A 21,920-nucleotide genomic window follows, 5' to 3' on the forward strand; every position below is an offset into this window, starting at 1 on the left:
CAATCACACTTCTGTGAAATTAACCTGTCCAGTTATGAAGCAATACCGATTGTGAATCAGTTTCTCCTGCTGTTGTGCAAATGGAGCAGACAACAGGTAGAAATCATAGGCAATTAGCAAGAGAACCCCTATAAAGGAGAGAGTTCTGCAGGTGGTGACCACAGACCATTTCTCTGTTCTCATCCTTTTTGGCTGTTGTTTTGATCACTTTTAGATTTTTGTCTCATTGCTCTCACCCCTAGATGTACAGTAGCATGAGGCAGTGTCTACTGTACAACGCACAGACGGTGCTCAGGTAGTGCAGCTCATCCAGGATGGCACATCAGTGCAAGCTGTGGCAAGAAAGGTAGCTGTGTCTATCAGCACAGTGTCCAGAGCATAGAGCAGATACCAGGAGACAGGCTAGTACAAAAAGAGACATGTAGGGGGCCTTATAAGGGAAACAACCAAGCAGCAGGACTACCACATCCTCCTTTGTACAAGGAGGATCAGGAGGAGAAGTGCCAGAGCTCTGGAAAATGCCTTCAGCACGCCACAAACACCCATGTGTCTGCTCAAACTGTCAGAAACAGACTCCATGAGGGTGGTATGAGAGCCTGACATCCATAATTGGGTGTTGTGGTTACAGCCCAACACCATTGACACTTGTCAGAGCACATCAAGATTGGCATATTCAAAATTGGCTCCCTGTGCTCTTCATGGATGAGAGCAGGTTCACATTGAGCACATGTGACAGAGTCTGTAGACGCTGTGGAGAACATTCTGCTGCCTGCAATTTTCTCCATCATGGACGGTTTGGCAGTAGGGTCAGTAATGGTGTGGGAGGCATTTCTTTGGAGGGCCACACAGCCGTCCATGTGCTAGTTAGTGGTACCCTGACTGCCATTAGGTACCATGATGAGATCCTCAGACCCATTGTGAGACCATACACAGGTGCAGTGGGCCCTGGGTTCCCTCTGATGCATGACAATGCTTGACCTCATATGGCTGAAATGTGCCAGCAGTTCCTGCATGATGAAGACATTGATGCTATGCACTGACCTGCCAGTTCTCCAGACCTGAATCCAATCGAGCACATCTGGGACATCATGTCTCGTTCCATCCAACAACACCACGTTGCACCACAGACTGTCCAGGAGTTGGCGGATGCTTTAATCCAGATCTAACAGGAGATCACTCAGGAGTCCATCCTCCACCCCAATTTTGATTTACATTGTTCATTTTGATGTTAAGAATCTTAAAAAAAAAAAAATCCAGAAAATCACATTGTATGATTTTTACATAATGAATTTGCATTTTATTACATGAAATAAGTATTTGATAAAAAGAAAAACAGAATTTAATATTTGGTACAGAAACCTTTGTTTGCAATTACAGAGGTCAGACGTTTCCTGTAGTTCTTGACCTAGTTTGCACACACTGCAGCAGGGATTTCGGGGATATTGCTGGGGGACACAGAGTTTTAACTCCCTCCAAAGATTTTCTACTGGGTTCAGGTCTGGGACTGGATTACCCTGGCTGGGTGTTTTGGGTCATTGGTACATACACACACTTATATATGTGAGTGTGTTTATATCTAGATAGCACTTTTAAATGTGCGTTTATTAAAGGGAAGGTGCCACTAGTTTTCTTGTATTTTGTTTTTTTGTGAAATTAAGCTTAAAATAGTAATTAAAATGTATTAATGCAATGTTTGCACTGCTTGCAAACATTTCTATATGAAAAATATTATATATTTTTCTACAAATATACATATTTACCACTAGGGGGAGCATTTTCCGTTTTAGACCTCAAGCAGCTATAGTAAGATTTAGCAGCTCTGCCCCAGGGATATTAGACCACCCAAAAGGGGAGGGAAATGGTGATGTCAGCAGTTACTGCCCCAACAGTAAGAATGAAGAGCAGCATCACAGGGCAGAGCCATTTTGTGTGTGACTGTCGTGTGACCTGCTATCACCAGCAGTTACTGCATCAGAGGAGCAGAACACAGTGGGCTCAGCAGCATCTGGACCCAAGAAGAGTGAAGACGTGGTGTGCATGGAGCAGCATTAGGAGCTGTCTGGGAGCTCCAGCTCTGCAGTGAATAGCCAGGCATTATGGAGGGAGGGGAGAGATGCATTGTATGGCTAAGGCCAGGGTCACACTAGACCGCAATACGGACGAGTGCAATGCGATAAAAAATCGTATAGCGCTCGTCCCAATGTTAATCTATGGGGCAGCTCCCATCATCCGATATTCTCTCGGCCGTATTCAGGATCCGAGTGAAATCGCAGCATGCTGCGATTGTCAGTGTTTCTCGGCCGAGAATCGCCAATGAAAGTCTATGGGGGTGAGAATAAATAGCACAGCACACGGACCATCAGTGTGACGTGCGAGAAATTCTCAGACATTGGGCAGGTGACAGGAAAGGCTCAGCCATTATTTGCTCATTTTGCAAGTGTGTGAGAAAATCTCACCATACGGACGCCATACGGATGTCACACGGATCATTGGATGCGAGAAAATCGCATCCTCGCACTGCACACGGATCACTGTTTTGGTAACATTTGTGCGATTCTCGTCCGTCAAAAACGGACCGTTTTTTTATACGTTCTGTGTGTCCCCGGCCTAAGAGTGACTGATGGGAGAGAAAGAGGCATGAAGTATGAGTGAGACACATATGGAGTGTGATGGGGAGATACACATTGAGGCTGTGTGCACACGTTCAGGATTTTTCGCATTTTTTTGCGTTTGTTCGCTATAAAAATGTGATAAAAACAATTTAAAAATGCATGCATCATTTATAATGCATTCCGCATTTTTTGTGCATATGTTGCGTTTTTTCTGGGGGAAAAACGCATCGCAGTAAAAAACGCAACATGTTCTGCGCATGTCGTGTCTCCTCCTTTGATGTGGGCTCCGGCGGTGAGCCCACATCAAAGTCACGACATGTCGGCTGTTTTGTACAGCTGACATGTGTGCGCAATAGCGGCAGGTGAAATCGCAATTCACCCGCCGCTATTAACCTGTTAAATGCCGCTGTCAAATGCTGACAGCGGCAGTTAACTACCGCTTCCAGCCGCGCGGCCAGAAATGAGCGCATCGTCCACCCCCGTCACATGATCAGGGGTTGGCGATGCGTCAGGATGGTAACCATAGAGGTCCTTGAGACCTCTATAGCTACTGATGCCGGCCTGCTGTGAGCGCCACCCTGTGGTCGGCGCTCATAGTAAGCCTGTAATTCAGCTACGGAGCAGCAATCTGATGATCGCTGCTATGTAGCTGAGCCGATCGAGTTGTGCCAGCTTCTAGTTTCCCATGGAGGCTATTGATGCATGGCAAATGTAAAAAAAAATGTTTTTAAAAATATGAAAAAAAAAAAAAATTAAAGTTTAAATCACCCCCCTTTTGCCCCATCAAAAATAAAACAATTAAAAAAATCAAACCTACACATATTTAGTATCGCCGCGTTCAGAATCGCCCAATCTGTCAATAAAAAAAAACATGACTGACGTGCCCGCAATAGCGGCGGGTGAGATCGCGATTCAACCGTTCCTCTGTATGTGTTTTCCGTCCGGCGGGAACAGCTGTTTTGACGGATCCTGCAAAAAACGGATGAAACGTGTGGCCATCCGGCGCTAATACAACTTAATGAGAAAATAATGGATCCGGCCAAAAAAACCTGATCAGGCAGAAAAAAAAGTAAATTGTGGAAAAAAAACGGATCTGGCGTGAAAAAACGGATCCGGCGGAAAAAACTGATCTGGCATAAAAAAAAAGGAACTTGTGGAAAAAAAACGGATCCGGCGGGAAAAAACGGATTAGGTGGGAAAAAAAGGATCCGATGGAAAAAAAACTGATCTGGCAGAAAAAAAAGGAAATTGTGGAAAAAAACGGATCTGGCAGGAAAAAACGGATCAGGCGGGAAAAAAAAGGATCCGATGGAAAAAAAACTGATCTGACAGAAAAAAAAGGAAATTGTGGAAAAAAACGGATCAGGCGGGAAAAAAAGGATCCGATGGAAAAAAAACCTGATCTGGCAGAAAAAAAAGGAAATTGTGGAAAAAAACGGATCCGGCGGGAAAAAACGGATCCGGCGGGAATTAACGGCTCCAGCAGGAAAAAATGGATCCGGCGGGAAAAAACGGATCCGGTGGAAAAAACGGATCTGGCGGAAAAAAAACGGATTCTGCAAATGTGCTCGCAGGATGCGTTTTTTTCCCATAAACTTGTATTCGCGACAGATCGTGACGGATGGCCACACGTCGCGTCCGTCGTGCAACGGATCCGTCGTGTTTTGGCGGACCGTCGGCACGAAAAAACGTTCAAGTGAACTTTTTTTGTCCAGCGCGTCCGCCATTTTCTACCGCGCATGCGCTGCCAAAACTCCGCCCCCTCCTTCCAGACTTCAGAATGGGCAGTGGATGTGTTGAAAAACTGCATCCGCTGCCCACGTCGGGCACAAATTTCACAACGTGCGTCGGTACGTCGGCCCGACGCATAGCGACGGACTCGTACCGACGCAAGTGTGAAAGAGGCCTTTATGAGGGTTGAATTAAAAAAAAAACAAAAAAAACGCGTGGGCGCCCGTGCAATTTTCTGCGCCAGAGGGGGAAAGCCAACGGCCGGGGGCCAATATCTGTAGCCTGCTATGAATATCAGCCCGCAGCTGTCTGTATAGCCTTTACTGGCTATTAAAATAGGGGGACCCCCCAAAAAAAATTGCGTGGGGTCCCCCTATATTTTATAGCCAGAAAGGCTACGCAGACAGCTGCAGGCTGATATTCATAGCCTAGATAGGGGCCATGGATATTGCCCCCCCCCCCCCCCCACCAGGCTACAAATACCAGTCCGCAGCCGCCCCAGAAATGGCGCATCTGTAAGATGCGCCAATTCCGGCACTTAGCCCCTCTCTTCCCACTCCCGTGTAGCGGTGGGATATGGGGTAATGAAGGGTTAATGTCACCTTGCTATTGTAAGGTGACATTAAGCCGGGTTAATAACGGAGAGGCGTCAATAAGACGCCTATCCGTTATTAATCCAATAGTAAGAAAGGGTTAAAAAAAACTTTTTTTTTTACAGTGGCGGAGGAATACAGTGGTGGAAGGATACCTTCCTGCTGTCATTGTGTTCCTGGAGCCCCTAGAGAGCAGTCGCATTATCTGATGCTGCTGCTCTCCACGGGAGATCGCCGTGGGACACTCGTGGATTTCTGCGGACAGGGAGTATATTGGTTGTTTGTTTTTTTAATATTTTTTTTTACAGATGACACTGGCTTCGGGGAACAAAGTGACAAGTAATGGTGAGTATGAAATCTATGTTTAATGTACTGTATGTCTGTATGTATGTAATGTATTGTATGTAGCATGTATGTAGCATGTATGTATGGATTTTTTTTTTTTTTTTTCATTCAACACATTAGCCGGATTATGGGACTATTACTGTCCCATAATTGGCTAATGTGTCAATCACTGTCATTGTAGCAGGCATCGTCCGATGGGACTTGTAGTCCCATCGGACGATGCTTGCATACACGCACAGAGACCGCCGCACAGAGACCCCCCCACGCCGCACAGAGACCCCCCCACGCCACACAGAGACCCCCCATGCCGCACAGAGATCCCCCCACGCCGCACAGAGACCCCCCACGCCACACAGAGACCCCCCATGCCGCACAGAGATCCCCCCACGCCGCACAGAGACCCCCCCACACCGCACAGAGACCCCCCATGCCGCACAGAGACCCCCCCACGCCGCACAGAGAGGGAGAGCGACACAGGGGGAGAGTGCAGTTTACCGGAGATCACTGGGACTCTGTGCAAGTGGGAGGCGGAGACAGAGCAGGGGGAAGCACACAGGGCAGCGTGTGAGAGCAGAGGATGTCTGCCCAGAACCTGCAGTGCCTGGAGTACAGAGGAGCAGTGAGGGCTTCTTCTCTCCTGTGATAGAGAGTAAGTGGAGCTCGGCAGATAGCACAGGGCTCTAATAAAATGGCAGCTAGTCACACCTACAGCAGTGAGTTGTGCAGCCCACAGAGGCGTGCCCAGCTCACTGCTAATGCTGCTGCAATGTTACAGATAGGGTCAGCGCTGGTCTATTGTCTCCTATGTCCATGGGGTGCCGTAATCTGACACTGATAGTGCCCTGCTACTGCTGCAAAACCAAGATGTCAGCCCCCAGTGCATTCTTTCTACTCATATATCACACGAAATCTGTTTTACATGCATTCAAATCTGGGTTATAACAGCATGTTATGCTACATTACATTGATTAATTAATAATCTACAAACGCGGTACCTTCCCTTTAAGAAATGCCATTTTGGGGCAAATATACCTCTGCTTTTGGGAAAAAAAAGTGAATGGTCTATGCATCATGTTTACTATATTTAAGTCTAAAATAAAATTCATCAAGCTTCACCAATGTATATGTGACTTCATATGATGTACATAAAATTAAAGAGAAATGCAAGTTATAAATACATTAATAGCTCTGACTTCTTAAAAACAGCACTGGCACCCTGGAATTGGGCGATAAACTTCTTGCCATAGACAACATCCGGCTAGACAATTGCTCAATGGAAGACGCAGTACAAATATTACAGCAATGTGAAGAGCTTGTTAAGCTGAAGATACGCAAAGATGAAGATAACTCTGGTGGGTGAGCAGATCAATGTCTCAATGGCGTTTTTATTTTGCTACTGTTTTTTTGGCTGAAAATGAAAGAAGATAAGTTGTTTTTTTCCTCTATAATTCCGGTTCAGAACAGACTGTTCTTTCTATTGATGGAACCTATCCCAGATGTCACCCAGAAGGCCGCAGTTACCTTGATTGTAAATATGTGCAAAGATTACTTAACATAACACATAAGCCTTGTATTTTCTTATTTTAGCAATAATGTCAGATTTTGCCACCGTAAGACTATGTTCGCGTCTGTGTCGGAGAGTCAGCTAGAGTCAGCTCAGAATCTGTGTAATGGATTCTGTTATATTTGATGGGAAAAGTAGTTCTGCATGCACGATACAAAACTAAACGATGAGTGACCTTGGCCTTATGGGTCATTGGGGACGTCTAGAGATGCAAACATTTTTTTTCCCTAGAAATACATTAAGGCAGTAAGCATGAAAATTCTGAGATTTAATGACCAGCAGGGTATGTAAGTGATTGCCAGATCCTCGAGTGGAGAAAATATGTATCGCCCCAGTAACCCTAAATGTCTGGCCGCAGTGTACAAGGATGACATATTGACTAATAAAGATGCAATGCAGTTAATCTCCTAAGTGTCGGTAGTTAATTACAAATTATCTCAGCAGTGAAACTGAGACTCGATTTTCACACTTATAGACGAGCAGGAGAGCAGCGGAGCCATAATTTACACAGTGGAGCTGAAGAGGTACGGCGGGCCCCTGGGAATTACAATTTCAGGCACTGAAGAACCTTTTGACCCAATTATCATTTCAAGCCTTACTAAAGGTGGACTAGCGGAAAGGTAATATATCTGTCTATCCGGTTGTCTGTCTGGACAGGATGCAATTTATTTTATTATATTTATGTGCCACTTTGGAGAAATCTTTATTGCCAGTCTGTTATGATATTCTGTAGAGTTTGGAATCATTAGAAAACCCCCCCATAAAATGATATATACTTTATTAAATGACAAAAAATAGAAAAAGTAAGTATAAAAACCTACAAAAACCCCTATCTAATACATACAGTCCTCAAAAGGAAAGGACTATAATCCCCTACAAATAACCTTTATACACACTGGTAGAATACAAATAGCCTAATAGATGTGTGACGCAGCAATTCATGATATAAGGAAGCAACTGTAAGGGTGAATAGATGTAGGTGAAAATGTCCCTACAGGCTATACAGAATATTATTAATGCCTACGCGCTGATCCTACCTAGGTGCGGAGGTTGGCACCCTAAGAAATGTCGAGAATGGCGCCCCCGCTCTTACGATGACTATCCCTGGTCTCCTATCCACTCCCTATAAGAGATAGGTATAGAAACAGAAGGCCCGATGGCTGTAAATAACTTGTGGAGATATGTGATCCCAACAATACAGGCCCTCCCCTCAAATGTGATGTGAGACCAAGGGATAGAACTATACACACATCAAGCGCAAGTATTATAGAACAAACAAAATGAATCTACCAGTGCTATAATTCAAGATACATAGCAAATTCTATAATACCAGATACACAGTAGATGCTCAGGACTGATTGAAAATAATACATGTATACCATATAGATAAATAGAGTCGCGCTACCACATACATCTAGATACATGACACCTAGATACTTTCAACAGTGTGAACAATACAGCTGATGTACAACACAGTAAAGACAAAAATGATATACTCATCTACTGTATTAAATAGTCCACAGCTGAAGATCAATCCAGATGTAGTGGCCAGAATAACGATAACCGCGCAGACAACATCTCCAAAAAACTGCAGCCCTATCTTTTCAATCCATCACTGCCATGTTGATATCTTGTCTCTCCTGATGAACCCAGTTCTGTTTGGGGGAAGCGTCGAGAGGTTTTTTGGAGATGTTGTCTGCGCGGTTATCGTTATGGTAGCGTGTGGTAGCGCGGCTCTATTTATCTATATGGTATACATGTATTATTTTCAATCAGTCCTGAGCATCTACTGTGTATCTGGTATTATAGCATTTGCTATGTATCTTGAATTATAGCACTGGTAGATTCATTTTGTTTGTTCTATAATACTTGCGCTTGATGTGTGTATAGTTCTATCCCTTGGTCTCACATCACATTTGAGGGGAGGGCCTGTATTATTGGGATCACATATCTCCACAAGTTATTTACAGCCATCTGGCCTTCTGTTTCTATACCTATCTCTTATAGGGAGTGGATAGGAGACCAGGGATAGTCATCGTACGAGCGGGGGCGCCATTCTCGACATTTCTTAGGGTGCCAACCTCCGCACCTAGGTAGGATCAGCGCGTAGGCATTAATAATATTCTGTATAGCCTGTAGGGACATTTTCACCTACATCTATTCACCCTTACAGTTGCTTCCTTATATCACGAATTGCTGCGTCACACATCTATTAGGCTATTTGTATTCTACCAGTGTGTATAAAGGTTATTTGTAGGGGATTATAGTCCTTTCCTTTTGAGGACTGTATGTATTAGATAGGGTTTTTTGTAGGTTTTTATACTTACTTTTTCTATTTTTTGTCATTTAATAAAGTATATATCGTTTTATGGGGGTTTTTTCTAGTTGTTAAACATTGTTACTTTCCCTTAGTGTATCTGTTAGTTTAGTAAGGAGTTTGGAATCAGGATAACATAAAAGAATGTTTACTTTCCTGTTATTTATGGAGCTCATCATATCCATTTGTGCAGGTCTTCTTGTTCTTTACATCGCTGTGACCTGCGTCTTTTATCTATTGCTTCAATGGAGCTCTTTGTTGCAAGACTCGTAGAGAACAGATATTAAGAGCTTGTTATTTGCTCATCTGCTGCTAATAATTTTAGAGATCCACAATTATAATATTACAGGCAGCGAGCTAGCGCTGGACATAATAGAAAACACTTTGCATTCATACAATGGCATATTTAAAGTGATGAATTGATAAATGTGATGAGTCATTCTACGCTCATTAACATGAAGATTTTACTTCAAGAACAAAAAGTCTGATTTAGAAATGCTATTGCAAGTTCTTTTTTATTCTATTTTAGATTAAAGTTTAAAAAAGACGTGCTACTTTACATCACTAGTTAATTTTCTGTTTTTCTTTTTATAGAACGGGTGCAATCCACATAGGGGATCGAATTCTAGCCATAAATTGTAACAGTCTGAAAGGAAAACCTTTGAGTGAAGCTATTCATTTACTGCAGATGGCAGGAGAAACCGTCACTTTAAAAATCAAGAAGCAAACAGATGGTAAGCCAGATCATTGGGGAATGCGTGCAACAGCCTACATTGCAATGTGGATCAAAAAGAGACGTTCAACACGCAGTTACATGAGTAAAACCATGATCCTTTAGGGTATCTTCATATACAGTTTTTTGCCAGAATTTTGGCATGCGAAATGTACATTTTCCATGCCAAATTATGTGCAAGAAAACCCAAACAACTTACCAAAGAAAGCCCATTGCTATTTATACAGCAACGTCACTTATTGAAGCAGTTTGTGGGTGTATTTTGTAAAAAAAAAACAGTCTCCTGTAACCAGGGTCTGACTGGCAAATTGTAGCCTGGCTCACAAATTGAGGCAGCCTATATTTAGCCTGCTTATCTCAGGCCAATGCAACAAAGCAGCAGAGATAGCACACTTTAAAAATAATGGTGACTGGTACATAGATACGGAATTAGAATGGAGCTTACAACATGTATGCCTTGTAGCGCTGGAGTCCTGGGTTCAAGTCCCACCAAAGACAACATCTGCAAGGAGTTTGTATGTTCTCCCCGTGGTTGCGTGGGTTTCCTCCGGGTTCTCCAGTTTCCTCCCACACTCCAAAGATATACTGATAGGGAATTTAGATTGCGAGCCCCATCGGGGACAGCGTGGATAATGTGTACAAAAGTGTAAAGCGCTGCGGAATATGTTAGCACTATATAAAAATAAAGATTATTATTCAAGAACAGAACCAAGTTTATTACATAGATACGGGAACAGAACCGACCTTATTAGATATATAAGAAAATAGAACCAAGTTTACTACATAGATAAGAAAATAGAACTTAGCTTACAGCATAGATAGCAGAGCTTACTAGATACAGTAGACATAGGAACAGAGCTAAGCTTTCTAAATTCATACGAGAGAGGAATCAAGCTTACTACATGTCACGTACACAATTTTCACCACATGACATGGAGTGCACCTACACTGGATTATTTATCTCCAGTCATTCAATTCAGCCCTCAACCTCTGTTTTAGGCTACAAAAAGTGAGCGTAATTCACACCCCAACACATTCAACACACCCTGGTTTCTTAACTTGCTGCCACCACTTATCAAACACACGGGGTGATGACTCCCCAAAATATGTTACTGCCAGACAGTCAAAAGGTCACACACTCTCTGAAAGGCTATTGGATTCTTTTAGATCATACAAGGTCAAACTTATTAAAGATTTTAGGCTTTAATATAAGAATAAACAGTGATTACAATAAATATATATATATATATATATATATATATATATATATATATATAAAAGGTAAAAATGAAACGACACACACACATGCAAAACCGTTATAAAATAAAAAGGAGAAACAACAGAAATAGCTTAACGTTTTAGTCTACAGTTATCTGTTGTCCTGAGGGAAGGAGAAGTGAATCATGGAGCACATCAGCCTTCCAGGCTGCCCTCACATTTGAACACTTCTCTTTGTGTCACCCATCTTTTTATAGTCTTGATCATAGGGTCATATTTACAGTGTGACCCTTTTAAAGGATGCTGTTTGTAAGTCGATGACAGGCTAAACTGTGGCATTTCAAATCTCCTCTGTCTCCCTATATAGACAATAGGAAATATTCTGCTTTTGCTAACCCCCCTTGAAGCTCAGCATCCAGGAGCTAAGGTGCCAGCTTTGACACCTCCAGCAACTATATCCAGTTTCACCCTTTTGTCAACTAAATTATATTACTGCTGTTATGCTTTTTCCTTATGGATTATATATTTCCTTCACACTGCATAAATATGGGAACAGAACCAAAAGCTTACTACAGAGATTCCTGAACAGAACCAGGCTTACTACATAAGTATGGGAACAGAACTGAGCTTACTACATAAATATGGGAACAGTACCAAGTTTACTACACAGATATGGTAGCAGAACCAAGCTTCTTACACAGAAACGGGAACAGTACCGATCTTACTACATAGATATGGCAACAGAACCAAGCTACCTATATAGATACAGGAGCAGAAGGAGCAGAACCAAGCTTCATAGATAAGGGAACAGAACTGAACTTACTGCTTAGATATTGGAACAGACCCAGTCTTAAGATACATGTCACAGAATAGAACTGAGCAAACTACAGAGATTGGAGATCAGAATCGGATGGAGGTCCTTTTGCACACCAACATTAGAAAAAAAAACACTTTTGCAAACTTTTTTTCATTGAAAAATTAAAAAATATCTTGGAATGTTAGAATATTGCTAGGATTCGGCTGTTTTCACACTTGCGTACTGACAATCATGTGCCAACTTGTCTCTATTCTGCTTCTTTGACTTCCAACCATTGAGAGAAGCAGAAGAGAAAGCAGAATGATCATCTCCTATGCAAATTTCATATAGAGCATTCATGTGACCAGCGTGGAGAGTGTAAATACAGTGAAATCCCAAGGCCTTCTTCACATGTCCATTTTGTATCTCCGTATGCGGTCTATTTTTTAAGGACCGCAAATACGGACATAAAAACATCCATTGTATTCAATGGTGGTGTGTACATGTCAGGTTTTTCACACGGACCATGTGTCTCTGTGAAAAACCGCAGACATGTAGAAAAAATTTGTGCAGCACTGACAAAATGTGTGCTGCACCCGTGCACACTGTTGGCGCCTGGAAACAAGCGATACAGTACGCATTGTCCCTGAAATAGGCCGACTGCTGAAGGCAGCTCTTATAATTTTCTCTTGCTCGTGCTGATCTCAGTGCAACCAGGAGACAATGATGGGAATTGTATTCAGCAGCAGCTGTGTACCTCCTGTGTAAAATAAATAAATTAAAAAAACAATGTGGGCTTCCGCGCACTTTTCATAATTAGCAGAGGGAATGCCCATGGCTGGGGGCTGATGTTATAACCTGGGACAAGGGAAAATACCCCATAAGGTTCCCAGGCTATTAATTAATAGCTCACAACTGTTTGCTTAGCCTTCTCTGTTGAAGTTCAGTAGGACCCCTGAAAAAAAATTACATAGGGTCCCCCTATAAATTCAAACCAGCAAAGGCTAAACAGACAGCTGTGGGTTGATATTAATAGCCTGAGAAGGGGTCAGAGATATTACACCCCTCCAGAAGGTTACCAACATCAGCCCTCGGCCACTACAGAAATGGCCCATCCATAAGATGTGCAAAATCTGGCACTTAGCCTCGCCCTTCCCACTTGCCCTGTGGCGGTGTCAAGTGGGTTTAATATTTGTGGGGTTTATGTCACCTCTGTATTGTTGGGTGACATCAAGCCCACAGGTTAGTAATGGAGAAGCATTTATAAGACGCCTGTCCATTACTAACCCCATAGTTATATTTCAAATAAACACACAGCAAGAATAATGTCCCTTATTAGAAATAATACAAAACACCCTGTTTAACACATTTATTTAAAAATGAAAAACACAATTATACTCACCTTATGCCCCGTTCAATTGAAGCCCTCGTCTCCTGTAGAAGACCGAAAAAAATAAACATCCATATACTCACCTTACACCCATTCCAATGAAGCCCTTGTCTCCTGTAAAAAAAAAAAAAGGAAAAATTATAAATCACCATATCACTCACCTGTCTGACATACTTTCCCATGCCGTAATCAATCTCAGCGATAACTGCTTTACAACCTGGACGGTGCCAAGATGCGACAGTCCAGGCTGAAAAGCAGGCTACAATGAGGTGCTGCGAGACCAGCTACAATCACGAGTGGTCACATCATAGAGTTCACCGCTGGTCATTGTAGCTGCATTCGAACATTTCACTGTGAGCGGCATGAACTGTGGTGACCTCAATGAGATCACTGCGAGCACTGTGAGAAAACTATGTTTGGCTCACACTGTATATAGGAGGATATGTGTCACCTCATACTGTATATAGGGGTTTGTGAAGGCTCATGTTGTATATAGAGAGGCTATGTGGAGGCTTATATTGTATACAGGGGATTATGTGTGGGCTTCTACGGTATAGAGAGACTAAGCGGGGGCTCACACTGTATACAGGGGGCTATGTGGGGGCTCATACTGTATATACAAGTGTTATGTGGGGCTCATACTGTATGTAGGGGGGCAGTGTGTGGGTTCTTACGTTATATAGGGGAATGTCAGCATACTTAATTCAGCTCAATATTAAGTGATACAGTTACGGTAATATTAGCATTAAATAATTATAATTAATGTGATATTAATAATGAGTAATATTGAGCAGAATTAATTTCAGGCTATGGTTAGGCCCTCCACAACAGTCACTGCCTCTCATGTGGCAAAAATTAATTGCCTAAAGCCATATTTGTTTACCCAGTTTCCATGAGAAGATGAGAGTTGCCGCTGACCATTTGCCAGGTCTCATGCGTGTGTCCTAGTATAATTAACAGGACAGATGCACAATACCTGGCAAGCAGTTGACAATACCATATCAGTGGCGCAGGGCAGGATCATCACTTAAACCTAAGTTTCTGTTTTTATTATTGCCATCTACCTGCTTGCCACAGCCAAACAGTACATTCATAATAAGTGCCCATATGCCTTAAGTTTATGCAAAAAGAAAACACCTTTTTTATTACTTTCAGATACTAGTCCGAAGGCATTTACATCATCTGGAAGAATCAGTGAGCTTTGTGATGCTGAAGATGACACTCCAGTTACACAGAAGTCCAGCAACCTTTCCGATATTTATTCCACCACTGTGCCAAGTGTAGACAGTGCAGTTGAGTCCTGGGATGGCTCGGCTGTGGACACCGCTTACGGTAGTCAAGGTAAATAATCTGTGTTACTTGCGTAAACTACAAATGTGGTGGAATATTCTTGTGGCTCCACCATAAACTGATAATTGTCACTGTTCGAAGACTGTCTAATATGAGTATCAGTAAGGGTATGTTCACAGGTGACATATTTGCAGCATTTGGAAGCCTTTTTTACCATACAAATGTATAAACAAATGTAACTCCTTAGTGCAGGGGTCCCCAACCTGTAGCTCGGGAGCCACATGTGGCTCGCGGTCCCATGAAATGTGGCTCGCGGCTGTCTGGCAGCTTGGTGCATTAGCTCCAGTTATAGCAAACAGGTATGAAGAGCACATCTGAAAATGGTGAATTTTGTGAGCAGCCCTGCACAGAAGAGCAGATCTGGTTGCACATATTCTGGTCTTAGGGGTTTTGAGATGATTTAAGTATGGTACGCTGGAGACAAGATGACACCACCTGTCAGAGGAGGTGTTTGAAGCCGGATGTGACAGTGTCTTGGGAGTACTTTATAGGAGAATACTGAATGGGGAGTATTGTAGGAACCCCTGGACTGGATCTTTGTATACTGCTTTGGGGTGGTTGATTTTTGTGGAAATGCTTTGGTTACTATTATGCCTGTAATGGGGGCTTTAGTTGGCACTACTGTGAGGGGGGCGGCAGCTGAAATGTGGCTCGCGACCCTCTCTCAAGGCTGGATGTGGCTCACAACCCTCTGTCAGAGCTGAATGTGGCTCTCAAGGTCAGAAACGTTGGGGACCTCTGCCTTAGTGAGTAGCTAGAATAGGCAATTTTCTACTGACTTTTATATTTTTGCTCATAAAAAGTAAATGAATATAATTTAGAGCTGTGATATATATATATATATATATATATATATATATATATATATATATACAGTATATCTATAATATAACGCTGGGAGCGTCACTCTGTCCGAAGCCTTAATAGACTGCGCAGGCTCGACGCTCCTGCGTTACATTAAAGAAAAAATGCCGCCGAGAGCAGGGGTCGGGAGCACAGGGATGCCGTCTACATATTTGCGCCCTGATTATGCAAATAATCCGCCGCCATAGTAAGTTTTTACTTACACTATTCGTTTCGAGCGCCATTGTCTTGCTCCTCCTGGTGCCTGAATCGGCGCCTGCGCAGTCCACGCTTTCTGGCGTCGGTAAGCGCGGACTGCGCAGGCGCCGATTCCGATACCAGGAGGAGCAAGACAATGGCGCCGGAAAAGAATCAGGTAGCGTAAGTAACAAATTGCTGTGCCATGAGGCTGTGGCACTTCATGCCACAGCTATTTGTTACTTACGCCACCTGATGGGGGTCATAAACCTTTTATGGAGCAGCGTATGGGGCATATGGATGGGAGCAGCACATGACAGAACGGGGGCGCAGGATGGGAGCAGCACATGACAGAATAGGGCAGCACATGACAGAACGGGGGTGCAGGATGGCAGCAGCACATGACAGAAAGGGGGCGCAGGATGGGAGCAGCACATGACAGAATAGGGCAGCACATGACAGAACGGGGGCGCAGGATGGGAGCAGCACATGACAGAACGGGGGTGCAGGATGGCAGCAGCACATGACAGAACGGGGGTGCAGGATGGCAGCAGCACATGACAGAACGGGGGTGCAGGATGGAAGCAGCACATGATAGAACGGGGGTGCAGGATGGAAGCAGCACATGACAGAACGGGGGCGCAGGATAAGAGCAGCACATGACAGACCGGGGGCGCAGAATGGCAGTAGCACATGACAGAACGGGGGTGCAGGATGGAAGCAGCACATGACAGAACGGGGGTGCAGGATGGAAGCAGCACATGACAGAACGGGGGCGCAGGATGGGAGCAGCACATGACAGAATGGGGGCGCAGGATGGAAGCAGCACATGACAGAACGGGGGCGCAGGATGGGAGCAGCACATGACAGGATGGGGCCGCAGGATGGGAGCAGCCAGTGACAGAATGGAGGCGCAGGATGGGTGCAGCACATGTCAGAATGGAGGCGCAGGATGGGTGCAGCACATGTCAGAATGGAGGCGCAGGATGGGTGCAGCACATGTCAGAATGGAGGCGCAGGATGGGTGCAGCACATGTCAGAATGGGGGCGCAGGATGGGAGCAGCACATGACAGAATGGGGGCGCAGGATGGGTGCAGCACATGACAGGATGGGGACGCAGGATGGAGCAGCACATGACAGGATGGGGGCATCTCATGACAGGATGGGGACGCAGGATGGAGCAGCACATACCAGGATGGAGACCATATACCAATATAAATGCTCGCCACCCGGGCGTAGAACGGGTTCAATAGCTTATATATATATATATATATATATATATATATATATATATATATATATATATATATCTTGTGTGATCATTACAGTTTGCAGGGAATAAGTACATACAGCACTGTGCAAAAGTTTTAGGCATGTTTGAAAAGACTGCTACAAAGTAAGAATGCTTTCAAGAAAAGAAGTATTAGTTTATTTTATAAATTAAGCGGAATCTGTTGGCAGCTTTTGCTATGTGATCTGAGGAGAGCATGAGGTAGGGGTTAAAACAGAGTTCAGGAATGTATTTCTTATCAAGCTGTATACTGTTGTTTACTTACAATGAAGGTTTTCTCATCAGGACTTTATCATTGCTGTGACTAGCTAGCTCTCAAGCACTAGTCCGACTCCACCCCCTCCGGTGATAAGTAGCTCTTTTCCTACATCATGCTGCTTTCAGATGAGTTAGCAAAAACCTGCTGACATATGCCCTTTGACAAAATCCAAAGTGAATGAATAAAAGCCAGAGGAGAAATATGAATCAAATCAATATTTGGTATGACCACTCTTTTGCATTCAAAACATCATTAAAAGCACCAATTCTTCTACATAGACTTGCACACAATTTTTGAAGGAACTCCGCAGGAAGGTTGTTCCAAACATCTTGGAGAACTAACAACAGATCTGTGGATGTTGTCGCAAATTCTTCTGTCTCTTCATCTAATTCCAGGCAGGAATCTCAATGATGTTGAGATCAAGGCTATCTATGTTGGGATCATATCACTTCCAGAACTCCTTGATCTTCTGTACATTGAAGATAATTCTTAATGACATTGGCTTAATGTTTGGGGTCATTATCCTACTGCAGAATAAATTTGGAGTCAATTGGATGCCTCCTTGATTCTGTTGGAAGATGAATTAGTATCTGTCTTTCTCAACTTTGAAGACCAGCAAGACTTGAGCAATGTTGTGGACTGTAGACCCAGTGGTTGGCCAAAGAAAACTAGTGCAGCAGATGAAATACACATCATACTTACGTCTGTTGAAAATCAGAACATGTTCAGCAGTTACATTAGCTCAGAACTAGCAGCAACTAATGGGATCCAGCTACACACATTGTTCGGATAGGTCTTGCCAGAAGGGGTCTTCAAGGAAGAATTATAGGCAAAAACGATACCTTTTACATGGAAATAAGTGAATTAACTATGTATGAAAATATTTGAACTGGGGTTCAAATAAAAGGCATCAAATGCTCTAGACTAAAATGTTAATCTGTGAGATATTTGGCTGTAACAAAAGGTAGTTTGTTTGCTGATGGCATGGAGAGAGGTTCAATGATGAGTGACTACAGGCAACAGTGAAGCATGGTGGAGGTTCCTTGCAAATTTGAGACTGCATTTCAACAAACAAACTAGGGAATTTAGTCAAGATGACTGCAATGCTAAGAAATATAGGCAGATACTTAACTATCATGCAATACCATCAGGGAGGCATCTTACTGGCTTCAAATTTATTCTGCAGCAGGACAACGACCCCAAACATTCAGCCAATGTCACTAGGAATAAGGTTCACTGAATACACTAAAAAAAACAAAAAAAGCAACTTGTGCTTCAAAGTGCCAACAGCTATATATAATATACACACTATACATTTGTAACTAAGGCGTAGACTCTGCTCATATTTAATTGCTAAATATAAAACAGAACCCGGCACTCAACTTTGTAGTGAGGTTTAGACCAGCAGTGGACGCCGCGTCTGCAACATTCACGGTAAAAGTTAACCCCCGTTCTCTTACACATTGCGGATGTTGTTTCTCTTATACCAGGCCCATATTTGTATTACATTTTTTATCCACCCTGCGCAGATGATATATATCAGACTGCAATATAGCCTATTGGTAGGTTCTCACCTTCTCCACCCAGTCCACCTCTCATGACCGCTCACTGTCACTAACTTCAAGCACCCGATTTTTGTTATAGGCATTTTTCGCTACTACACCCCTTGACTTCGGTATAACTGTTTATTATACCATATCCCTTAGTACGGTATGTCGTCTCTATCCATATACTTTGATTGTGCCTTGATATATTTTCTTCTATACTAGCACCATCTTTATTCACTGATTCGCTGCAATGAAAATATCCAAATACATGTATATTTTCTTATATATACTTTGTTTGCCTTATGTCCTGTTTTTCTTTTTGCTCGTTTTTTATAATCGATATGTTATATATCTCTGTATATTTCTACAGTAACTGATGAAGGTCTCCTGTTCGGACCGAAAAGTTTAATGCTTTTATTTGGGATTGAATAAAATCACCTAAACCTCACTACAAAGTTGAGTGCCGGGTTCTGTTTTATATTTAGCTACCGTACTTTTTGGGAACCTACCCTGGCACCCTTTAGTCGCTGTGCACATGCTTATTATACACATATATTTAACTGCTGGCACATTGAAGCATCATAGGGTTTCTTTTTAATGTATGCAGTGAGCTTTAACTATGACCAATTTTTTTCTACTACTTATTTATTATCATTTTCGGATATAGTGAATCTGGATTTACATGTGTTGTTCGGAGGGTTATGGTTTATTACATCAACTGGAGGTCTATTTTGAATACAGTTTGTGCAGGACCCTTATCTTACGTCCAGCAGCCATTTTATGTGTTTAGTACCTATCATTAATGGAACGGCATCGGGGGTGAGTATAGGTGTGAAGCATTTGTCCAAGTAGTGGAGACAACCCCTTTTTTAATTATGTTTTAATATGGCTTTACCCCTTAAGGGGTACATTGTGGCAGCCTGGATCGTGGGTACCTATGTGCTCTCATCAGCTTAAACATTCTCTATGAACTTTTTTCTACTCTATTCCATATTTGATTATGATGTGCAGAGGAATATCTCTATATAAGACTCCTAAGCAACTGTGCTTATTATATACTGCATTTCATTACTGAATTTGCTGTACCCAGCTCCTTGTTTTGCTATTGGTGCACTTTCTGGCAGGGTCTGGAGGCCGGGAAAGTGGAAAATAGCTGTGCACTATAAAAGATAAAAGCTGGTATTGCAGGAGAATAACAGATAGAAAAAGAAGTCCATTGCAAACTTGCTTATTTTCATGCTGCGTAACTAAACTTTAAAATACTCCTTTAATGTGTCTTGAAAATGACAGATTTTAAATGCTAGTTGTCAGTTTTCAGGTTCCTCTGACTTTTTCAGGACCTAATTTTCAAGCCTCTGGATTCAGTTTCAATGCATTTGAATGGAGAAACCCAAAGCAGAAGGGCAGTCTGTCTCCATTGAATAGGCCAATCAATAATCACTTTCAGGATACAGGACTTAGTGATGATGAGTGGGAAAGGCCAGCAACCAGTGGGTAAGTTCTGCTCTTTTCTTAATGATTGCGGTTTACGTGAGCAATGTACAGAACAAGTCCATCCATTGCCAGAGGTGTGAAGAGATCTCCTGGTGCCATCATATTTTATACTCGTACCGTCTCCTTTTAATTACTGCTGACATTTAGAGCACTCTTAGGTTTTCCTTTTTTAATTTAATGCTCTGACAGTTCATTTGAGATCAAGTGAAAAATGCTAGAAAGGGAGATTAAAATGCTCTGTGTGATGAAATTTGGCAGAAATTAACTTGATTCTTATGGAGAAGCGTTCAAGTTGAGTGCTTTAGTGCATGTTCCATTTTTACATATGCTGCTGCCAGTCTATAGAAAGCTGCTCCAGGGCACTGACAGGTTGCTGGGTGGCAGCTCTATGATGGTGGAGAACTGATGCCCAGCATAGATGGAAGCCAAGTTTGTCCTGTATATATATATCTATCTATATATATCTATCTCTCTCTCTATATATATATATAGAGAGAGAGAGAGAGAGATAGATATATATAGATAGAGATAGATATATATATATATATATATAGATATAATATAAATATATATATATATCCTGGCCCGCTGCATGCTACTTATCATGTGGCACTGGTCAATTATTTCTGAACATTACTTTTTATTTTCTTTCTATTTCTGCTGGTTACCTTGAGATTATTACACTGACGGCAATGCAAAGTGGCGTATTGTCAGGGAAGCTGCAGCCACAACCTTGTGTAGGTCAGCAAGCTAGGAAGTCACTGCAGCAAACCAGACTATACCCCCCAAATCAGACGTTATGCATTCCTTAATGGAGTCGTCCACCTTTGAGGACATTTTATATTTACATGCATATATTTTGTGCTAAGAATACAGTTTGTAAATGGGTTTAATTTAATCTGTTTCACCACTAGCCTTTTATAGAACCTGTGTTGCCTTGTCTATTGCTGGCTGCAGAATGAGTTAACTGAGAACTCATCAGTCAGCCCACTGATGGTCTGAAGGGGAATTGAAAAAAAAAAGCTTGTAAAAGCAAGTTGGTTCAAAATTATTATTGAGAGCCAATTGCAAAACTATTATTTACCCTCAAATATAAGCATTTAAGTTATTTAAAATAAGTCCTTACTGATGCACTGCAGAGCCGGCTAACAGTCGGTGCTGTCACATGCTGTGAGCCACCACTCTGTACTGTAAGGCTACTTTCACACTAGCGTCGGGTTCGGCCCGTCGCATTGCGTCGGACCGAGATTCCGACGCTAGCGTTTGATGCGCCGCACAATGGGTGAAGCGGATGCATTTCTCCGGCGCATCTGCTGCCCCATTGTGAGGTGCGGGGAGGTGGGGGCGGAGTTCCGGCCGCGCATGCGCGGTCAGAAAAAGAGGTCCGTCGGCAGCAAAAAACGTTACATTTAAAGTTTTTTGCTCCCGGCGGTCCGCCACAACACGGCGCAACCGTCTCACGACGGTTGCGACGTGTGACAATATGTCGCAATGCGTCGGTAATGTTACTCTATGGGGCAAAAACGCATCCTGCAAACAACTTTGCAGGATGCGTTTTTTCCCCTAAACGACACATTGCGACGTATGGCAAAAAACGCCAGTGTGAAAGTAGCCTAAGTGGTGACTTTAGCCACGTCA

General features: G+C 42.8%; 1 protein-coding gene across 18 annotated transcripts in view; it reads left to right on the top strand.

Annotated features, from left to right (window-relative positions):
• Window positions 1-21,920, top strand: part of GRIP1 (glutamate receptor interacting protein 1) — an 859,437-nt gene that overhangs the window by 814,077 nt on the left and 23,440 nt on the right. For 10 of the 18 annotated variants that reach the window (XM_069764654.1, XM_069764661.1, XM_069764663.1 and 7 more), the window contains 5 exons: window positions 6,488-6,633; window positions 7,321-7,465; window positions 9,757-9,896; window positions 14,455-14,640; window positions 20,126-20,282. In XM_069764654.1, the coding sequence (XP_069620755.1) occupies window positions 6,488-6,633; window positions 7,321-7,465; window positions 9,757-9,896; window positions 14,455-14,640; window positions 20,126-20,282 (774 nt within the window). Of the gene's footprint in view, window positions 1-6,487; window positions 6,634-6,740; window positions 6,810-7,320; window positions 7,466-9,756; window positions 9,897-14,454; window positions 14,641-20,125; window positions 20,283-21,920 lie in introns of all 18 variants that reach the window. The other 8 variants (XM_069764651.1, XM_069764646.1, XM_069764647.1 and 5 more) reach the window with 1 other exon arrangement.

The sequence above is a fragment of the Ranitomeya imitator genome, chromosome 4, assembly GCF_032444005.1.
Source record: "Ranitomeya imitator isolate aRanImi1 chromosome 4, aRanImi1.pri, whole genome shotgun sequence".
In the NCBI taxonomy this organism is placed as follows: domain Eukaryota; kingdom Metazoa; phylum Chordata; class Amphibia; order Anura; family Dendrobatidae; genus Ranitomeya; species Ranitomeya imitator.